A 22,210-nucleotide genomic window follows, 5' to 3' on the forward strand; every position below is an offset into this window, starting at 1 on the left:
CTGTACACATGTATGTCTTGTGCTCAGCATGCGCGTAAATGCTGACTTTTCAACTCTGATGCATTTGGTTGGCGTACCCAAACACAAACCACCTTCCTGTCTCAGCTGTTGTTTTTTCCATTGTTGCACAGTAGTGTAGTAACCATGACCCAGTTTCCACTCCCTCTCGAGCACACGTGATATGTGGGTAATTTGGAAATCACAGATTAGAGAAGAGGTGAGGAAAAATAAGCACGCTCGAAAAATGAACAACCTGCAGTGTGGTGGTTTGTCTTGGTTCCCACCAAACGCAAAGTTTTAGTGGTCTCTTAAAATCTTAAATCAGATCATCCATACTGGTCTGATGTTGTGACTGCGTACATGAGCTGAACTTACAAGGAACTGGCTTATGTACCTGTTCATTGTTTTTAGTCATGTGATATTTGCCTTGGTTATTATACGTCTGACTTGAAAGCTGTATGATTTATTTATATCGAGCAGCATATGACAGCTGTCTGAGTAATGAATGTTTGATGTTGAATGTTTGAGGGTGTGTTTTACGCAGATCACATGACTCGCACATCTGTGTGTAACAGTGGAGTATTAGAGTTAGTGGACAGATTTGATAAATTCATAGTGTTTAAGTTATTGTTAGTGGTTATGCGCAGAAGTTTAACCCTCTGGGGTCCGACCATTTTGGGACACTGTCAGAGGTTCTGACATGCTCTTACATTTGGTCTTTTTTCAGTTGCTTTAAAACATAATAATGGCAAGTGTCTCATACCACTGTGTTCAGCACAAACTGGGCTAAAATATTATATGAGCTACATGTATGTACATGTTTGTATTTTTGAGAGAAAAAGGTTTATGCGTTGTTTTTAAAAAAGCAAAAAATTTTAAGTCACTGATATAAGTTCACAAAACCCATACTAAACATGTTTTAACAAGACTTTCCTTAACAGAATCTAGTAGTCTAGAGTTTTTTTCTTTAAAATGATGTGAAAATCATCCTGCCTACTCATTCACATAAACCAATATATTGATTTAGAAATTGTAAGACACTTTTTGTTTAGAGGGGCCGTATGCAAGAAGGATTGATTGACAGCTAGCAAACAAAGGCTCGCATAATGAGCTGCATAATGAGGCAGGAGGGAACTACAGTAAAGAATGTGAGGACAAATGTACATGTTTGTTTGAGGTTTATTAAGAAGTTAACAATATAATCAAAATAGAAATGAAGGTTAGTAGGACATTTTCAATTTATTTGGAAACGAACCCTATTAAAAAACTTAACTTGTATAAGAAACTGATAAACAACAGAGCTGTAAACTTCATGTGGCTCATGTTACCATATAACTTTGTCCAAAGAGTGTGAATATGTTTTTCCACTTCATAGTTTTGTACTGATGAGGGGGATGCAGACCTGTAAGAGAGTTATGAACAGCTGTCAGCATAAATTGTCCACAGAAATACCCTTACATACATAACTGATGGGTAAATGATAGCACTACAGTCAGAACAACTATCATAAACTAAATTAGTATCTCAGGTAAACATCTGTAATAATTAGTTATATAAAAAGCTGTTTTCAGATGACTGTTTTCAGATGCCCATCCCCTTATCGTCTAGCTTCTGTTTTAAACGCGTGTCTGTAAGCGAGTATGAACTTTAAAAACACATCGCAAATGGATGTGCGCGAGCTCGCGTCTCCGTGTAAACAACGCAGAGCTCATAATAAAACGGTGTCGCGTGTAAAGCGCAATGTATGGAATGCGTTGCATGTAAACAATATCATATTACAGCAGATCCCCCAGTGCAGTATTACTCAAAGTTGCCATGAAGGATACGAAAGTGAATAACTCTGTCTAACACTGTACAGCATGTATCAATGAAATCCGCCATTACGTGAAATCACGCGCCCTCGTTTGTAAACAATGCGAAAGTTTTTAAATCTGAAGCGTGCAGTCTGCTAAGGTTGCTTATGTAGGCTGAACTGTACAAGCCATAACATATTACATGATAGCAAATATAAATGAAGACAAATGACTTACAGTTTCTTCAGGAATATATCCTTCTCCATTGTGTCTTCCATCATTCTTCTTCTTAGGTAACATTAAAGATAAACGCTTCTCTTCCTCAATGTCCAGACATAAATGAAGATATTCCTCATGTGTGTGTATAAAGTTTATAATCCAAACATGCGGTAAAGTCTTTAAATCTGATAAAACTTTACACTTTGTTCATTATTGTTGGAAGTGCTCGTCTCTTCATTACCATGTCAACAGCCTGAGGGCGTGACCGCATTAGAGATAATGAGCTCAGCCAGGAAAAACGGTACTCTCTTTACTTCAATGCAGATTATATAAACAGGAAATATTTGTTTTTGATTACAATTAGCTTGTTTAAAAGTAGACATTTCAGGCTTTCTTTGGATATGTGTATTATCTTTGTGTGACGAGTATTCGCGGAGTTTCAACTGATTTTTGTAACGTGTTTTAAGAGACAGCTGGCGGAGACAGAAATGTCTGAATGCGCACCCTGTTTATTTTCTTTATTTGACAAAAATACAAAGATCTCTTGTTATTGTGAATGTACACTAATTAAAGAGGACCCTTCAGAGTTTCAAATGATGTCAACAGACCTGCAAACTTGTCGCTTTTCGGCGACAATCGCCGTTTTCTTGGTCAATTGGGTCATTCACGTAAATCGCGTAGAACCGGAGAGTTTTTTTTTTTAGGTGGTGGGGGGGGGGGTCGGGAGGCTGCCCTTTATCTGAATGCCATGCGGGCTAGAATTGCCAAACATTATTGGATAATTCTTATAATTGACACTTCTCTGGGCCAATCGGAATCTTGGCATTTGCTTTTCTCTGGGCCAATCGGAATCTTAGCACTTCCTTCAGAATCTTGAAGACAGCGCGCGAACGCGGTCCTTTGGATGAGAGACACACCTGGCTACCACGCGAGTCTGATGGACACTTTTAACGTGAAGGAACCATCTTATTCAAGGTAAGTCAACTTTTTTGGACCAAAAACAACAACTATTTGTTTGCTTGCTTGCTTGATTTAAATTAGCGTTAGCTACCGTTTATATTGTATTTTTAGGAACGAGTCTACGCAGAGTAATGCACAAACGTAGACCTTGCATAAAGTTTGCCTATGCTTCGAGCAAAATGACTAATGTTAGCTAACTTAGCAGGACGATTGTTAGCTAGGCTTATCGTTACCCGGGTGCTCTGCCCTGAGTTCCGAGATATACGGCTACTACTCGAATTCTGAGCTAACGTTACAACGTTACCCTGAATAACTTCATTACGGTGGCTGGCGTGCGCGCTTGCGCAGGCCAGGGAGTCATTCGTGATGTGGGTAAATGTTTACACAATAGCTGATGCGAGAGTAATGTTAAAGGAAAACCCACCGTTTTTCAATATTTTACTATGTTCTTACCTCAACTTAAACTAATTAATACATACCTATCTTTTTTAAATGCATGCACTTAATCTTTGAACATTGCGTTGTGAATGTGATTTAGCCTAGCCCCGTTCATTCCTGGTGGCTGTATACCTGGTAAACAGTAATTTTTAACAACAGGGCTGTTTAGACAAAACAATCTGGCGAGCGTGTTGTCCTAGGCTAATACACCAACAGCAAATTTCTGTATATTAAAGGGCTACATTTTGCATCAAAGTCTGTCAATGAAATCTTTACATTGTGTTGTAAGTTGAATTTACATTATGAACACTAGAACTTTGAGATTGTTCATTCAATGTAAGGAGCCCTACATATAAAATGCATTATTATTATAACTATTAAACAGAAATGTATGTTGATATATTTACTGCATATCAGCCATACAGTATGGAGACACGTTGTTTTATCATATTAGTCCTATGTATGATAGTTTGCAAGGTTATATTTTAATGATTTTAATTTACTTTCAGGCAATGGTTCTGGGCACTTTGGTGGAGCACTCACTGCCATTCACAATGGCCCGTCATCGTCATCCTTGCACAGATGCCGGCTGAGGACAAAGTGGCTCTGTCGCACGAACATCGGCAAAATATATATATATTTTTTTTATTTCTGTCTGTCTCTTGTTATTTTTTATTTCAGTGTCATGCTTCACAACACTTCCAGGCGTTTTCATGAGTTGTAAATAAAAACATTTGTAAAATATTAAATGTGTCATTCTCCTTAAGCTTCAAGGATGTTTTAACATTGATTTTTGATTAAAGTATGCTGATTTTTGTTAAGTCACGTCCAGAATCATATTTAAATCACACAAAAAATAGAGCTGGGGTAACCGCCCCAAAAGTACCCCCCCCCCCCGCGTGACACTGTCACCTTTTTTTCTCTGAGGAGTTTGCAGGTCTGTGTCAAACACGTAAGTGTTTGATTATTAATGATGGAGTATTTTAAGTTGATTCTGCTATGATAAGGAGAAAACGCGTCAAAACGCGTCCCCGCGTTTTTGGACCCCTGGGGGTTAACACTTGAACACAGCTTAAATGAGGGCTTTCTGAGTCTATGGTTACTTATAGACCCAAGCTCAAATGCTTGCCAGGGACCACTATCAATAAGCAACCGTAGACCCATAAAGCCCTCATTCGAGCTGTGTTTTATTCAAGTGTTAAACTTCTGTGCATAATCAAGCTTGTTTGTGCTATCCATATAAGTATCTACTCATGTGGCTTGTTGAGAATAGAAATAAATTCAAAATAATGTTCGCACACATGCAAAGAACCTTCAGCATATATAGTGTATGATTATGTAAGCTTATGTACTGTACATACAAGCTTAATACTCTTTCTCCAAAATGTCTGACTATGGATTTGGAAATTTGTTTTAACAATATTTAAAATTTTTGGACTATTGGTTGACACATTTTGCAAGCATTTTTACTCGATCGGGGGTTTATTAATTTTTTATTTTTTTATCAGCTAAATCAGTTACATTAAAGTATCAATATTTAACTTATAAATTTTTTGCTGTTGTTGTTTGCGCCGCTTGGACAATTACACTGCTTCATGTTAAAAAAAATGTTTGGTTATTATATTTATTGGTTCTTCCTAAGCCCAAAAAGACAAACCGAAGCTCGGGTCTTAGGAGGTTAAACTAGTTATCATTAGGTGTGTTAAAAACATTGATGCATGTGATCATGCCATTTTTGTTTGGCAATATCGTATCAATTCTCAAAAATGCCATACCAATTTTTATTTTTTTATTCTTTTAAGATTCATTGCAGTTGTTTTGTTTGGAATTTACATCTGGACCACTTGATGGCATTCATCTTGTCTCTGAACTTAAACAGTGACAGAAAGTACAAAGAAAGGGGTGTGGCATTTTTTTTTGCTATGGTTTGCGTATGATTGTGTGTTCTCAATGGGTATGTTATAAGAGTACTTTGCAACGCCACGCAGCGCACAGCATCGAGTTCACGCTTTATCTCTGGATAAATGTACAAAGCCGAGTTGGAGAAAGTTGAAGACGTTTTCAGATATAGGCAATGTAAACACAATTTTCAAAAGGCACACTATTTTATTGCTTTATGTCCTAATGTTATTAAAGTACACATGAACGTCGTAGAACGTATAGCACATGACCCCATTACCTTAAAGGAACAGTATGTAAGAAATTTATATCAATTAATCATAAAATGGCCCTGATATGTCACTAGACATTAAGAAATAATTTTCATTTCAAATACTTATATCACTGACAACAGTTGTCTGGCCAGGATATTGTCATTTAAAAAGTGGAGTTGCAGCCCTCAACTGATGTTTATGTTGTCATTTTGTGTATTGGCCCCCAGTTGTGTGATTGCAGTACCAGTTTTAGCCACAAGTTTTGTGATTGCAATACCAGTTTTGGCCACAATCCTACATACTGTTCCTTTAATAATGCATTGCCATTGCGTTGCTATTGCATGTTTTTGTGATTTGAGAATCATGTGATATGTAAGTAAGAGGTAAATATAAGATGTGAACTTGAGCACAAATGTTCTGTGCATGTGCACAATGTATTTTTGCATCTGACTGAGAAAATGCTACAATTTGCGCGTTTACACGTGTACCATTGATGCGAGGGGCAATGTATAAACAACCCGCACCTGACCGTCGTTTTCAACTAACCCGCCCGCAAAACAAAATATTGTACCCGACCCGCTTCCTGGCCCACATTTTTTAAAAGTAGTAAATGATCATCGTAGTGTCATTGGGCCATAGACGTAGGGACTAGTTGCTATAGGTTGTTCTTTATATTATTGTAAACTATATATAAATAACAAAGGTTTAATTGGCATCTTTATTTCAAACGACCTGACTGACCGCGACCCGAATATCATTAAAAATATTTTTGGATGACTCATAACCGCGGGTGACCGCAGGCACCCGCTCATTTCGGATCAACCCGCGCATCACTGATGTGTACTTACCTGCTGATCGGATCACAGATCGTAGTACACCGTTCCTTGTAAATCGCCATCAGCTGCTTTCAGATGGAGCAGCATTTACTACATAGACCCGTAGTTCACAAAGAAGCTAGACAAAATCGCATTCATGATCAAGGAAAATTGACTCCGATAATCTATGCAAATCCCCCCCCCCAGCTTCTCTGTGAACTACGGTTCTGTGTAGTAAATACCGCTCCGTCTGAAAGCAGCTGATTGCGATTTACTTCTGATCACGGAACGTGGCTTTACTATTGACATGCCGTGGGCGTAGCCAGAATTTTATTTTTGGGGGTCCTACCTTAAATGAGGGGGCAACTCCTATATAATGATGTAGATTGCACATTGTCACCGAATATTAATGAACTCCCAGGCGAAGATGGTAAGTTACGCACAACAACGTGTGACATGAGCTAATCCAATCAAGTTAGAAAATAGCTGCATTTTACCGCGCAGCATTTTGATTGGTCAATCTATCAGACTAAGAAATCAACATTTTTTTATTTTATTTTAAGCATTTAGAAATCTTAGAAATCCGCCCCTGTAACACGCGCATGAGAATCGCAGGCTTTTTTTGCACAGCCCCACCTCTCAATATGATCGAAATTTGCATCTGATCGACCTCAGTCATATTAATTAAGGTGTTTACATGAAGGTTTTTCAATACGATTGAGCCATCAATACGATTACACACGGATTATTTGCCTGTGTGTAAACATACTGACAGTTTTCCTAAAATTATATCCTATTCAATTCCTTAAATTGGGATATTTCCTATTTATTTCCTCACTTCACAGTACCGCAACACACTGCACCTGTATTGTATCGCAAGATGTCTCTGTGATACACAGCCCTAGTCATCATATGCGTAATGATGAAAGTGAGTCCTGAGACACATAACACTCTAAAAACAGATGTGTTAAAAACAACACTGTGTTATTTTTGGGCCAACACACTAAATTCCTTGTCCCAAACTAGACACACCTCAGTGTTATTATTGAAACGACACAATTTGTTTCTTTTTAACACACCTTGTATTGTCACTTTTAATTATTTTAACACAAACAAGCATTGGGGCGGTTTCTCGGATGGGGCTTATTTTAATCCTAGACTAAAATGCATGTTTGAGCTGCCTTCATATACAAACACCTTGTACAGACATATCTCTTAACATATATCATTGCCATCTGTTTTGTCTCGAGATGCACACTAGTGGTGTTTTTTTTGTAAGGGAGGTTTGTAAAAACTGCTTAAATGTCCTAATAAGGCCTAGTTCTGGATTCACCGTATTCAGGGAACAACCCCAATGTGGTACATGACACACATTTTTGTTATGCTATTTATGTTATGCTAATGTATCGATTGCTAAATACCATCAACATACAAATAGTTTTCTCTCACAAATATAATCTTTAGCTTTAGAAGACGTTTATTAACCCATTGAGGTTTTAATGGGCTTCAAAAAAATTAAGACACTATTCAATGCCATTACAAAGCCAGGATATTATGTACTGTAACTCAAATTGTGTTCGGCTGAATGAAAAAAGTCATATACGCCTATGGTTTCTTAAGGTTGAGTAAAATATGGACTTATTTTTAATCCTGGGTGAACTATTCAATTCAGCTTTTGAGAATGAATATGTTATTACTTATCTAAGAAAATTAACTGATGAAAGACAAAAACAGGCAATAAACAGATGTGCATTTAAAGAAGAACTTGAGCCAAAGGGACCAGGATATCTTTGAGACCTTTGGGTATGCTATTTTAACTTTGGCTGTTTTAGGTGGCTGTTTACTGGCCTATCAACCTCCCAGAACACTATCAACCACAAAACATTCTTCACAAATACATTCCTCAGAAAATGTAAACCTTATACAAGTATTATTAGAATTTGAAAATATAACACAATGTATTCTCTGTGTCTCTGTATGAGATGTGTAATTGTTGCTTGAAACCCTCTTAAAGATGTTTGTGTTCTGTGACAGGCAGTGAACTGTAAGGGCCAGCACAGCATCTCCTACACACTGTCCAGAAACCAGACGGTGGTGGTGGAGTACAGCCATGACAAAGACACGGACATGTTTCAGGTACTGTTCTGCAGAGACGAACCCATTTATGTTCTGCAAATTTTCTTTTGAGCACAAATTCAATCTTTGCCTGTTGACAAAGAGCCGGAAATGTTTCTTTCTTGACGTGCTAAATACTCTAAGGTCTGCTCTCCACCACAGCTAATCAAAAGCTGTGATTGGATACGGTATATCTTCCCCACGAGAAGTCACTGTAACGGGCACATGGCCTGATATGGGACTGCTGTGTTTTTGTCTGCGCATAAGGGAAAGCGCCACAGAGATTTCAGCAGACGGGCAGAAAAGCAAAAACAGGAACCAGCAGCAACCCACAGGGACAAAAACGAAACTTGCTCTATAAAAAGGAAATAAAGTGGAGTTGGTTGTGCCTTTATTTCGGTGTGCATGTATTTCTATACTGGATTTAGTGAAATAAGCACCTTTCTATTCTTGGGAATTTCCATCCCAGTTTATAAACTAAAATAGGCTCTTTAAACAAGTCTCTGCATATATGTGGCTGGTTTTAGTTTGGCCTGTTTACTGCTGAGAATAGTGTAGGGTCTGTACTTGTTGTATGGCTTAAACCCATTATCACATTTGGGCGATTCTCACGAAATCCGGATTTAGAAGGTGTCCAGCATCAGAATTTTTAAAAAGTCTTGAAGCCTTTTATTTTTTTGTACACATAAGATTAAGGTCTGAACTTACTATAAGCATTATTTTTAGAGGATTTAAAAAAGATTTCCTATAAAATTATTACTTTTTTTAGATTATCATTATCAAAAATTATCATTACCGCAACATATTACATTAAATATATGCATTTACAAACTCATGTTTCGGTAATGAGAACTAAAAAGTTTCAACTTTTATCTGGAGAGAAAAAATAAGAACTGCTTACGTGGTAGCCATCTTGAGTGTCACAGTCAATTATGTCCCAACAATTATTGGACATGTTGCGGTAATGAAAAATTTCCCCTTAAATGTGGAAAAAACAACAAAATTGGTTTGTATGATGTCATTTGAAATCATGTGCAAAATGGTACATGAAGAGATGTTTGTAACTGTATGCTTTTTATTTTTTAGTATTTTTATATTCTTATTTTGATACTCTTACTTTGCATTTACTTTTTTATCAAAATGTTTAATGATACCTTACAAGTCTAATTTCGCGAGATCATCCCATTTATGTTTTCAGTTTTAATTTCAGCCTTTGACATGGCCATACTCAGTCAATATTAAAAATATTTATATTAAATATTTTAATATTTATTAAAATGTTATTTACATTATATAGGATGAGTTTATGTAGAAAAGAATAACTTCAGTTCTGTTTTTACGGACTAGTTCACATGTTTTAAATGATGAACTTTAGCTTTGCACCCTTTCTTTTGTGTCTTAGATTGGACGTTCAACAGAAGGCCCGATTGACTTTGTGGTGACTGATACTGTGTCAGGAGGCGGGGATGGCGAGGACACTCCCATCACGCAAAGCACCATCTCCCGCTTTGCTTGCCGGGTAGTGTGTGAACGTAACCCACCTTACACTGCGCGCATTTATGCCGCAGGCTTTGATTCTTCTAAGAATATATTTCTGGGAGTAAGTATTTTCTTGCCTGTTCTTTATATGGTGTCATCTGTCAGTCGGATAGATATTATTAAGACACACATGTATATATCACTTGCATACTTGCTGACTGGATCAGTATCCCCTTCTGCTGTTTCAGTGCTACTGATCTGAACTGTAAATATAGGTGTCTAACTAAAATGAGAGTGCGGTGCACACGTTTTTGTTTATGTCTAGTAATTAAATATCTCTGTAGGAGAAAGCAGCCAAATGGAAGAATCCAGATGGTCACATGGACGGGCTGACAACCAATGGTGTGCTAGTCATGCATCCGCGTGGTGGGTTCACAGAGGAGTCCAAGCCTGGTGTGTGGAGGGAGATATCTGTGTGTGGTGATGTTTATACACTGCGAGAGACGCGGTCCGCTCAAACTAGAGGCAAACTGGTTAGTGCTTTAACTGCACCTGCTCACATTGTGGTCACTCCCTTTCAGTTATGCCTTTACTTTTTTATGCTCTTTTTGTAAACTACAAATAATTTTTTCTAAATCTCGAGTCCTTAAACCGGTTTACCAGTTATTTGAAATACAAGTTTACGAGGTTTAGGATCAAGAATATTCTCTTGGAATATTAAATTGGAGATTCAACACTACAACAAATTGGCCTTTAAACTATGTACTGATTTAATTCTAGATAGGGGCTATTCATTAACTATTAATAATTGAGGAGCTCGTATGCAAAAGTCGCTAAATGCCACCTCTGTCAAAAATGAGATTTGCATCTTTTTTTGCATCTGAGCTCTTCAGTTATACAGCTTTTATGCCCCATGTTTTTCTGTTTTAATCTGAGATGAAAGATGCAATATTTGTAGTAAGGATGTCACAATTAGGGGAAGAGGCCTGCTGACTTGTTTAAATATGTACTGTAAAAGCCCAGAATTTGGACCTTTAGCTCCTCCTAGAGGTAGAATGTGGTTCTGCTTACAAGTGCTGCTAAGCTTGCATTAGTTTGTACCTATTAGGTACACATTTAATGTTTTACTTGATTATCGAAATGTTTAGTTTTATAATAATAATAATAATAATAATAATAATAATAATAATAATAATAGTTGTCATTTTTGTTGTTATTAATAATATCTTGGTATAATAATAATTTTATAATAATAATAATAATGTTGTTATTGTTGTTATTAATAATATATTGATTTAATAATAATAATAATAATAATAGTTGATGTTATTAATAATATATTGATATAATAATAATAATAATAATAATAATAACAATAAAAATAATAATAATAATAATAATAATAATTTTTATTATTATTATTATTATTATTATTATTATTATTATTATTATATCAAGATATTATTAATAACATCAACTATTATTATTAATATTTATTATTATTATTATTATTATTATTATATCAATATATTATTAATAACATCAACTATTATTAATAATATTTATTATTATTATTATTATTATATCAATATATTATTAATTACATCAACTATTATTATTATTATTATTATTATTATTATTATTATTATTATTATTATTATTATTATTATTATTATTATTATTATTATTATTATCCACTTGAAGGCATTACAATTAACCCCGCTGGCTCAAAATATATTCAGACCCACCAAAAAAGTTGCTAAGAGCTGCAGACATATTTCAAAACTATGCTATGTTGTAGTCAACAAGACACGGATTAATATGACATAGCATTTGATTTGGTACACACCCAACTTAGAAACCGAAAAAAACATATGATGAAAAAATTTACTTGCACGCCACCCAAACACTCGTTCATTATTAACTCTCTGGAAAAACATTATACATTTCCAATAATTTGTGGGAGATCGTCTTTTGGCAGTGTGAAAAAATACCGGAAATACAAAACGTTCAACCTTGTGCAACAATGTAAACAGTCCGTGTTACAACTAACCCCACATTAGTTTTTGCCCCGCGCACCCCAAATGATAAATATTTTGTTAATTGTTCGTGTTTAAAAACTACATAGTTCATTAGACTAAATGAGATTACCATCTGTGAAGAATGCATTGTGTTGACATGTTTGTGTTGTATGCTGTTCAGGTGGAGTGTGAAAGTAATGTACTGCAGGATGGGTCTCTGGTTGACCTGTGTGGAGCGACACTTCTTTGGCGCACAGCTGACGGGCTTTTCCATACCCCCACCCAGAAACACCTGGAGGCCTTAAGGCAGGAGCTGAACGCAGCCCGACCTCAGTGCCCCGTTGGTCTCAACACCCTGGCCTTTCCTAGCATGCAACGCTGTAGCCGCGCTCCGACTAACGTCCCTTCCCAAGAGGACAAACAGCCTTGGGTGTATCTGGCCTGCGGCCACGTTCACGGCTACCATGATTGGGGCCATCGTTCCGAACGAGACCCTAATGCTCAGAGAGAGTGTCCCATGTGCAGAGCTGTGGGCCCCTACGTGCCCCTCTGGCTCGGATGCGAAGCAGCTTTTTACGTTGATACCGGCGCACCAACGCATGCATTCGTACCTTGCGGCCACGTCTGCTCGGAAAAGTCAACGCGCTATTGGGCAGAGATTCCTTTACCGCACGGTACCCACGCTTTTCACGCCGCCTGCCCCTTTTGTGCTACCCAGCTCAATCTGACTCAGAAGTGGGCCAAGCTTATTTTTCAGGGCCCTGTAGACTGAGAGTATGAGGGACAACAGTCTTGAGCGGACGGGTGCTGGATTATTGCGTCTAGTTTGCTGAAGAAAGGATTGTGACTAAGAACAGATTCATACCGCAAGCTGTGAAGCAGCCCTTGAAATGTTTATGCTGGAGAGCAGGTTTTTGCGCAGATGTCACTGCGTACAGTCATCCAAGTTGCCTTGGGGATGGATCGGAGGTGTCAGCGAGTTGTTTTATCCCTGACATGTGGATCTGATGTCAGATCCCACCAGCATTACCACACCACTCAGGAGATTTTCTGATACCTTGCTCAACAAGATCCTGCTTTGCTACATACCTGTGATTTCCAAAGAACTTGACTTGGTTCTAGTGTGTTTAGAGTTGGAGGTAGACATTTGTAGGAAGGTCAGTTAGGACTAAGCAGCCCTGGTTAAGTTATAACAGTCAAACACTTCAATGTGTGGAAACTTAAAACTTGCAATGAATTTTTGATAGCTTAATGATTGGAGTAATGATTTGGGAACTAAAATTCTGCAATAGTTTTTATTCCAAAGAATAAGCCGGTGCTTTTATTTGTTATTTTTTAACACTGAAGAGGAACCACCATTACACTCCCAGAGAATACATTTATGGTTGATAACCCACAGTGGAAGCTTTATTTTTCAAATGGATTGTGCATTATTGAATTGGATTAATGATTTGTCTTTTTAGCCTAGTCTTCTGTCTTTAGTGACCCCTAAAGTATTTAATACACAAATGAATAAATCATCAAGGAAGCAAAAAAGTTTAAAGGCTTCATACCGGTTTAACCGGTAACAAGATTAACAAAAGATGTTGCTAGATACTTTAGTAATGGGCTATAATTTGTAACTGGAAAATTTGTTGGTGTTATTTGCTACTTTAAAAGCTTGTCCCAAATATATTTTGTTACTGTATGTTTCTCAGACACATTTTGGAAATGTTTGTGTTGGGAATCAAAGTTAACTTTTTTGCAATCAGCTTCCTGATCTTCCAGCTTCCAGATATGGAAAATTATTTGGATTCAAACAAACATGTAATTTGGTGGCAGAGGCTTGAGATTTACAGAAGGTCTTAAATCCTCTTAGTCATCCAGTACACTGTAAAAAAAATCCTGGTTACACTTAAATTTATTAAGGTTAATCACAATTACAATTAATTTTAACTTTTTTGACTAGTGAGGAGTTGCTATTAAAGGATTAGTCCGTTAAAAAAAAAATCCAGATAATTTACTCACCACCATGTCATTCAAAATGTTGATGTCTTTCTTTGTTCAGTCGAGAAGAAATTATGTTTTTTGAGGAAAACATTTCAGGATTTTTCTAATTTTAATGGACTTTAATGGACCCCAACATGTAACAGTTTAAAATTGCAGTTTCAAAGGTCTCTAAACGATCCCAAACGAGGCATAAGGGTCTTATCTAGCAAAATTATTGTCATTTTTGACAAGAAAAATAAAAAATATGCACTTGTGACACGCCAGCGCGACCTCATGTAATTGCGTAATGCCGTGGAAAGGTCACGTTACATATATGAAGCGCACATTAGCGGACCATTTTAAACAATAAACTGACAATTTTTCCACACTTGTAAACACTGGGGCGTAGTTTCGCATACGTCATCTGTGACCTCTTGACGTGATGACGTATTGTGTGAGATTGCGCTGGCGCGTCAAAGGACCAGAGATGGACGAGAAGTTGTGGTTTAAAAGTGCATATTTTTATTTTTATTGTGAAGAATGACAATCGTTTCGCTAGATAAGACCCTTATGCCTCGTTTGGGATCGTTTAGAGTCGTTTGGAACTCCGTTGAAAAAAAAACTGTTAAGTGTTGGGGTCCATTTAAGTCCATTAAAATTAGAAAAATCCTGGAATGTTTTCCTCAAAAATCATAATTTTTTAGGAACAAAAAGACATTAACATTTTGGATGACATAGTGTTGAGTAAATTATCTGGATTTTTTTTTTTGAAAATGGACTAATCCTTTAAGTATAAAAATAAAGTTGAATAAATTATGCTAATTCAACTTTTTTATAATTTTTAGCAACTCTTCATTAGTCAAGAAAGTTAAAATAAATTGTAAACTCAAGTTGATTAAACTTAAATATTTAGGTGCAACATGTATTTTTTTTTTTACAGTGTAACCATAATAAAAGTCCCTTAAAGGTTTAGTTCACTTTAAAATTATCATCCTCATGTGGTTCTAAACCTGTATACATTTCTTTTTTCTAATGAACACAAAAGAAGATATTTTGAGAAATGATGGTAAACACACAGCAGATAGTGACCATTGACTAGTCGGAATAAAAATTATGATGGAATTTAATGTGTAACGTCAACTGTGCTTACCATCATTTATCAAAATATTTATCACAATACTTCCAAAATATTTTTTTCCTATTAGTCAATGCTCACTATCTGCTGTGTGTTTACCATCATTTCTCAAAATATCTTTGTTTGTGTTCATCAGAAAAAAGAAATTCATACGGGTTTAGAACAACATGAGGATGAGTAAATTGAGACATTATTTTCATTTTAAAGTGAACTATCCATTTAAGTCGTCATTGGGCAATTTATTCTTGCTGTTTTATAAGCTTATGAGAGAAAAAACTTTTATTCCACTATTTTCTTAAAGTTTATACAGAGATTTTTCCTATGCCTAATGGCATTTTTACAGTGTCAAAAAGATTTTGAGCATAATGAAGTTTAGAATTGCATTTTATAAAAAGCTTTTTTGCTTTTTATTCACTGAAAAGTATTTTAATACACACAAGCCCATGTACAGTTTGTTTTAAACAGATACTAATATATTTATTCAATTCTGTACTTCTCTGTGTGGTGAGTTGTCTGTATTGAATGTATCAACATCAACTACAACATTTGTCCGTCACTCTTTTAACGGCGCATTGCATCTGAATATATATAGAGGAATAGCTCATTTAAAAACAATTCTGAAGGTCAGAACTTTGAAGAGCATTTTTCAAAACATGACTTTGTGTTCAGCAGCTTGTTTGAAGAGGCATGAGAATAAATGACACGTAGTTTTAAGGATTTTACCATTACCTAGCTTATAAACCGCCAGTAATCACAATTATCGATTGACACTCAACATTTACCCGACCTTTGCTTGGCTGTGTAAATTAGGATCATCACTCTGTACCACATTATGTCCCTTCTGCTGTCTGATTTAATGTGAAGCGTTAAAGAAACACTGTAATATGCCATCTTGGGTTTAATTTGTACATGGAACATGTGTCTAATATTTTTGTCCATTTTGGTGTATTACTTCATTTGGCTACACATGCCGTTTTTCAAGGTGTAAAGTTTTTGTGTGTAATTTTCAGAATAATGTTTTACTAAAATCATACCAAAAGTGATGAACTTAACAGTGTTGCTTGTGGCCCTTTCATGTGGTGTTTAAAATGTAAATGAATATATGAAAAACCTTTGGTTATTTTTTTCCATTCGTTTCTAAGGAGCACAATATGTGTTTAACCAATTGTAAAAATCAGGACACTACAGTGCTTTGCTGTTTTAATTGCACAGAGCAGCGTCAATAAATTTTAAGTCCATAGTTTTTGAGATGTGTGAAACAACTAAACTTAGGAGTTGCTATCATGATGAGTTACACAGCAGAATTTAAGGATTTAAAGTGTTTCTTCTTAGTATAGTATACAAAAACTGTTCTCTTTAGCCAATTTAGGCATAGCTAGCCTATCAATTACAAGTGCTCGGTAAAAGTCCAACTCAATGTGGAACTGCACAGTGGCTTTCCTCCTCATTTAAGGTATTATTTAATGAATTAAAGGGATAGTTCACCCAAAAAGGAAAGTTATTACTCACCGTCACGCCATCCAAGATATACAGGTGACTTTCCTGTAGTACAAAAAGTAAAAAGAACATGCATTAGTGCCATCTTTTTGAGATTGGAAATCAGATGCAGGCTACGCAAAATATACCCATGGCTCCTGATGATATATTGATGCAATTTGATTGGTCAGTGGAGTTAACTGAACATTTACAACAGCCTGTTATTCATAGCCTCAGTTAAATGATCTCGAATCATGATGTGTGTGTAAATATACAATTTTTAATACATGATCTGGAAAAAGCGAGGTTTTAAAGGTTTAAAGGCTGTTAGCTGTGGCTATTACTGTATAGGGTTAATGGAAGAGCATCTTCATCTTTCTCAGTGTAACATTCCTCTGGTTCATCTTCTTCACTGTTTTGGGTCTTTAAAACACACATTGCCCCATCTGTACACTTACCATAGGGTTGATGTACAACAAATAAAATGTATTTTAAAAATATTGTGAGACTGTCTTTTCATTATATTAGTGTTTCCTTGTATTGCTTCAGTTGCTCTTAACAAAACAAAAAAAATAACCCTTTGCTACTGCGTTTGACTTGAGACTAGTTTTTGTGTTGTTCTAATTACTTCTATTGTTTACCTCATTTGTAAGTCGCTTTGGACAAAAGGGTCTGCTAAATGTAAATGTATATTACTGTAAATGCTATTACGTTACACCATCATCATCATCAAGTTACATTGTTACAAAGTTACATGTATTTCTCAAACAAGACGTGCTACTTTGGCATGAATTACTTTGCATGAAAAATTCACTAAGAAATCAAAAGTGAGATGCAAAACATTTTACTGTAAGTTAAGTCTTATCCAAGTAAAATCTTATTTGTTCATCCATGCTAATTTAGCAAAATATGCTTTTGCTCTTTACAAACAAAACAACGCGTTCTATCGAGTTCTATCGTAAGCTTTAATCACATCTCAAGAAAACAACTTTTATGTCGAGATCACGAGAAAACAACTTTTGTTATCTCGAGATAACGAGAAATTAAGTCGTGATCACGAGAAAACAATCAAGCAAAAATAATAAGTGAATGGCGCCTCTTGGCTTCCGTAGTACCCGGAGTTAGCATTTACTTTGGTGTTTTTCAACCAGCGGACAACAAGATAAGAAAATGAATTAAAATAAAATAAAAAACATTCAAATAAGACAAAACTTAAATTGAATCAACATAATTATTTTAAGTAGTCTAATATAAATAAAATGTTTTGGTCTGACACGTAAAAATTAATTGAGGAAAATTAAGTTGGTTTTACACAATCGGATCATGTGGGACTGATGTACCAGGGGCGTAGCCACGAGGGGGCTCAGATTTCAGTCCGGCCCCCTCAGATTTTCAAATTGCAAATTGCTTAAAATAAGAAAATGTTTATTTCTTAGTCTGATTGATAGATTGACCAATCAAAATGCTGCGCGGTAAAATGCAGCTATTTTTAAACTTGATTGGATTAGCTCATGTCACGCGTTGTTGGGCATAACTTACGCTGTCATCTTCGCATGAAAGTTCATTAATATTCGGTGACAATGTGCCATCTACATCATATATATAGTTGAGTTGCCCCCTCATTTTAGGATAGACCCCCAATAATAAAATTCTGGCTACGCCCCTGCGATGTACACATTAAAATTAAGTAAATTGAAAGGATTTTTTTCAGTGTAGGCTATATTTCTCAGTGTTTTCGTATAGTGAATATACAAGTAAGGTTTTCCGATATCGTTGTTGATAATGGGGGTGGTCATGAAGTAAGAAAGGTTGAGATCCATTTGTTTACTTCACTCATAAGGTGTTAGATCATCTAAAGTCATAGATGACCTCTGTAAGCTTTACAGGATATTTATTTAATAATTTTTTCTTCCTTTGCCTTTTTTACGTTTTAATTGTTTTTGATAACCCTTGACCTCCCTGGCTTATTTGTGATTTGTCCATAGACTTTATTGTACAGATGATTCTTGCTTTGTTCTATTTTTTCACTCCTCAGATGTCAAGGATTCACTCAAAGTTCTGCATGTAATAATTATTATTAGCCGCAAGAGGGAGCTGTTATCATATTTACCAAACATTTATATTGACTGAGTGAATAGGATTGCTGCGGACGTACTAATGAATGTTGGGTAAAGATTAAATATAATTGAAGTAATATTAATATTAAAAATTTCCGTTTGTATTTATTTATTTATTATTGTTTTACTAAAGGCAAACCGTTTCTTATTAATTCTTTGGAAATCAGTTAAAGAGAACAGATTACTTGCGCACTTTTCAGATTAAACTACTTTTAAATGATTGCATTTAGTCTTTAACCTGAACTATTGTGACTGCATTTAAAAATATTTAACATAAAGATATCTCAAAATATATAAAGAAGGAACATTTTTTTTAATTAAGATAACATTTCTTTAAATAAACACCACAACTGCACACACGACCGATCATATTGAAGCCTCGCACGTTTCTTTAGGTTTAAAATCGGTGAGTGAATGGACTTCGAATAATGGCAGCCGCATTATCCATCAAACACCGATGACATATTCGTCCCTTTCATAAGCGCTCAAACTGCAAATAAGGGCATATAAAAGGATTTAGATTTTCAGCATGCCATTTAGCTGCTTTCAAAAGGAAGATCAGTGGGATGCCATGACTGCTAATTAACATTTCCTCCTGTAGATGTTGGAGAGATGTCCCACTCTGCACTGCCTTTCCAAATGACAGTCAGCGTAGTAAAGGTGACAGAAAGCTCATTTGAAAATCTCTGCTTGGCTTGCCCTCATTTAAGAGGGTTTATTAAAAATGACATAATGTCTGCGTTTGTGATGAAGCTTACGGCTTGTCTTTTGTGGTTCCTGTATGGTATTTGTTATATGGTAAATTGTATGATGTAATATTGTATGACTGACAGGACCATCTTGCTATATAAACCATCAACCAACCAGTCTAAATATTTTTACCTGTACACTTGGTTATAATAGGTTTTTTAATTTATAAAGGTGTTAATTAGCATTTATATATTTTTTTGCATTACAATGAGTCCATGGGATCTACACAAAACTGTTAAAGATACAATTCAGAATACCTTAAAAGTTTGGGACCCCTGGGAACACCAAAAATCTGTTATGCAATAGTCACACTTTACAATTACACAAACAGAATGGTTTTTAACAATGGTTATTTCTATTGGAATTAACTGCTTACATGTAATCTGTGTAGCCTATAGCATTGGCACTGTATTATTACCAAAGCATATTTTTTTTATGTAATATGCAGTCTGAGAGGGATATTTAATTGAGGGTTTATAAAAAACGTTTATCAGTCCTGATTCCAAGGTCTTTAGAAAAGCAGTTACATATTTAAATACATTTGATCAGTTATTACGATATATTATTATAAATATAAAAATTATGATGGAAATAATCGTATTCCATTATATGGTTTCGGACAAGGTACAGTTTCAGACATCTCTGTAAGGAAGGCTATTACTCATGCAGAGGAAACAGGTAGGTCTATATTTGTCTCACTGTTAAAAACACGATGAACTGGCAAGGCGATATATGCCACAGGTGGCTGGAGGCTGGACGCCAAGTTATCAATAGGACACCTTCGTTTCGGCGGGGAGGGTGCGCTTGATATTTACCTCTTTCCCCCAGCGTGAGACCCCGCGAGATGATATGCAGATCATAGCCTGTAAATAAGAGATAGTAAAGCTGTACACACACACGCGCGCGCACGCACACACAACACGACGCGTGTTTGTTTCCCCTCGCTCCTAATTTAGTAAACTTGGCAGTCGTTTTTAATCTCCCGGCAAATTGAAGCGGTAGGGGATGGTGGCGAGTGTTGGATGCATGTTATTAATTCCTCGCTATTTCTGTCTAGCGCAATTAGTCACTGTTTGCCGCTGAAAATGTCCCATTAATTATCTACGGCCTGTAAGTGAGTTGCGCTCATGGCTACTGTCTGAAGATTTCGGTGCGGTAGGGAGAGGTCCGTATTCAGTGTCCTCACCTCTTCAAGTGGAAGACGGCTTTGAAACGTCTCTTAAATAGCGTTTTTACACGTAATCTTTGCCTCGGTGCGAAAGAACAGCATGAGTCTGCTTAGTTTGTCTTCTGTTGTCATCCCAAATTGTTTACGAGGACCCGAAGGCGCAAAAGTCTGGTGCACTGCGGTTTCACTCAAAAGCTCTTTGATGGTAGGCATGTACGTGACGACAGGTTTTAAAATATACACATAATAACATGGTTTTTAACTGTCATACATGGTGATTTATGAAAATAAACCTTATAAACTAGTTTACAAAAGCTACTTAGTACATTAAAGGAGTAGTTCACTTTAAAGATGGGGCCCATTGACGTACCATAGTATTTTTTCCTAATATGAAAAGTCAATGGACCCCATCTTTAAAGTGGACTGCTCCTTTAAATGGTTACAATGATTATGGGACGGTTTCCCAGTCAGGGTTAGATTAAACCAGGACTAGGCTTTAGTTTGATTTGGACATTAAGGTAGTTTTTACAGACAAACCAAAAAATATTACTGGTGTGCATCTTGAGACAAAATAATGGCATTGATACATTTTAAGATATGTCAGTGCAAGCTGTTTTCAGTTGGGATACCTCAAGCAAGGATTTTAGACTAAAGTCTAAAACCGCCCTTATGTTTGCAGTCTAAAACATGTTGGGTTGTTTCAACTCATGGTTGGGTAAATTGGGAAAAACCCAACCATTGGTTTAAATTAACCTAGAAAATCCATATTTTACCCAATCATGGATTGAAATAACTCAACACTTAAAGGAACAGTATGTAGGATTGTGGCCAAAACTGGTATTGCAATCACAAAACTTGTGGCTAAAACTGGTACTGCAATCACACAACTGGTGGCCAATATACAAAATGACAACATAAACATCAGTTGAGGGCTGCAACTCCACTTTTTAAATGACAATATCCTGGCCGGACCACTGTTGTGAGTGATATAAGTATTTGAAATAAAAATGATTTCTTAATGTCTAGTGACATATCGGCTTGCAAAACAAGGCATTTAAACAACAAATACAGTGCAAGCACACACTCATACAACTGGTGCAGACTGTCAGCTCATTTCCCGTAAAAAGTGCAGGATCACAACTCAGTATTACCATAATCACGTCGGAATGCTGTTAACGGTCTATAGCCACACTTCACATTTAAGCTTACGTAAATGAAAACAACGCTAACTTGCCTTTAAAAAAAGCTGAAGGCGGCGCGCGCAAACATTAAACTTCCTTAAAACAGTATTTGAAAATTCTGCCTCGACCTCTAATCTCAGAGTTTGAGCCAATCAGTGTTTGCATGAAGTGAGATGGAGCAGGCGGTGCTGGTTCGTTCTAAATGTTCTAATATCCATATTTTACACAATCCATAAAATGCAGCAAAAAAAAAAAAAACGTTGCTAGTATCAAGTCACATTAATATGCTAAAGACGTAAAGAAGCAACGCCGCAATACAACCAATCAGAGAAACTGGTCTATTTTAACTCTTTCACCGCCATTGACGAGATATCTCATCAATTAAGAGAAAACGCTTCCCCGCCAATGACGAGATTTTCCGT

At 36.2% G+C, this 22,210-nt stretch overlaps 1 protein-coding gene across 2 annotated transcripts in view; it reads left to right on the forward strand.

Moving 5' to 3' along the window:
* The window catches only part of LOC129417248 (E3 ubiquitin-protein ligase pellino homolog 2), a 39,866-nt gene extending 25,284 nt beyond the window's left edge, over positions 1–14,582 (forward strand). For both annotated transcript variants that reach the window (XM_055171793.2, XM_055171792.2), the window contains 4 exons: positions 8,413–8,514; positions 9,896–10,093; positions 10,317–10,505; positions 12,175–14,582. In XM_055171793.2, the coding sequence (XP_055027768.1) occupies positions 8,413–8,514; positions 9,896–10,093; positions 10,317–10,505; positions 12,175–12,765 (1,080 nt within the window). In that variant the 3' untranslated portion in view covers positions 12,766–14,582. The remainder of the gene's footprint in view (positions 1–8,412; positions 8,515–9,895; positions 10,094–10,316; positions 10,506–12,174) is intronic.
* The last annotated feature ends 7,628 nt before the right edge of the window (positions 14,583–22,210 follow it).

This window comes from Misgurnus anguillicaudatus, unplaced genomic scaffold (genome assembly GCF_027580225.2).
Source record: "Misgurnus anguillicaudatus unplaced genomic scaffold, ASM2758022v2 HiC_scaffold_28, whole genome shotgun sequence".
Lineage (NCBI taxonomy): Eukaryota > Metazoa > Chordata > Actinopteri > Cypriniformes > Cobitidae > Misgurnus > Misgurnus anguillicaudatus.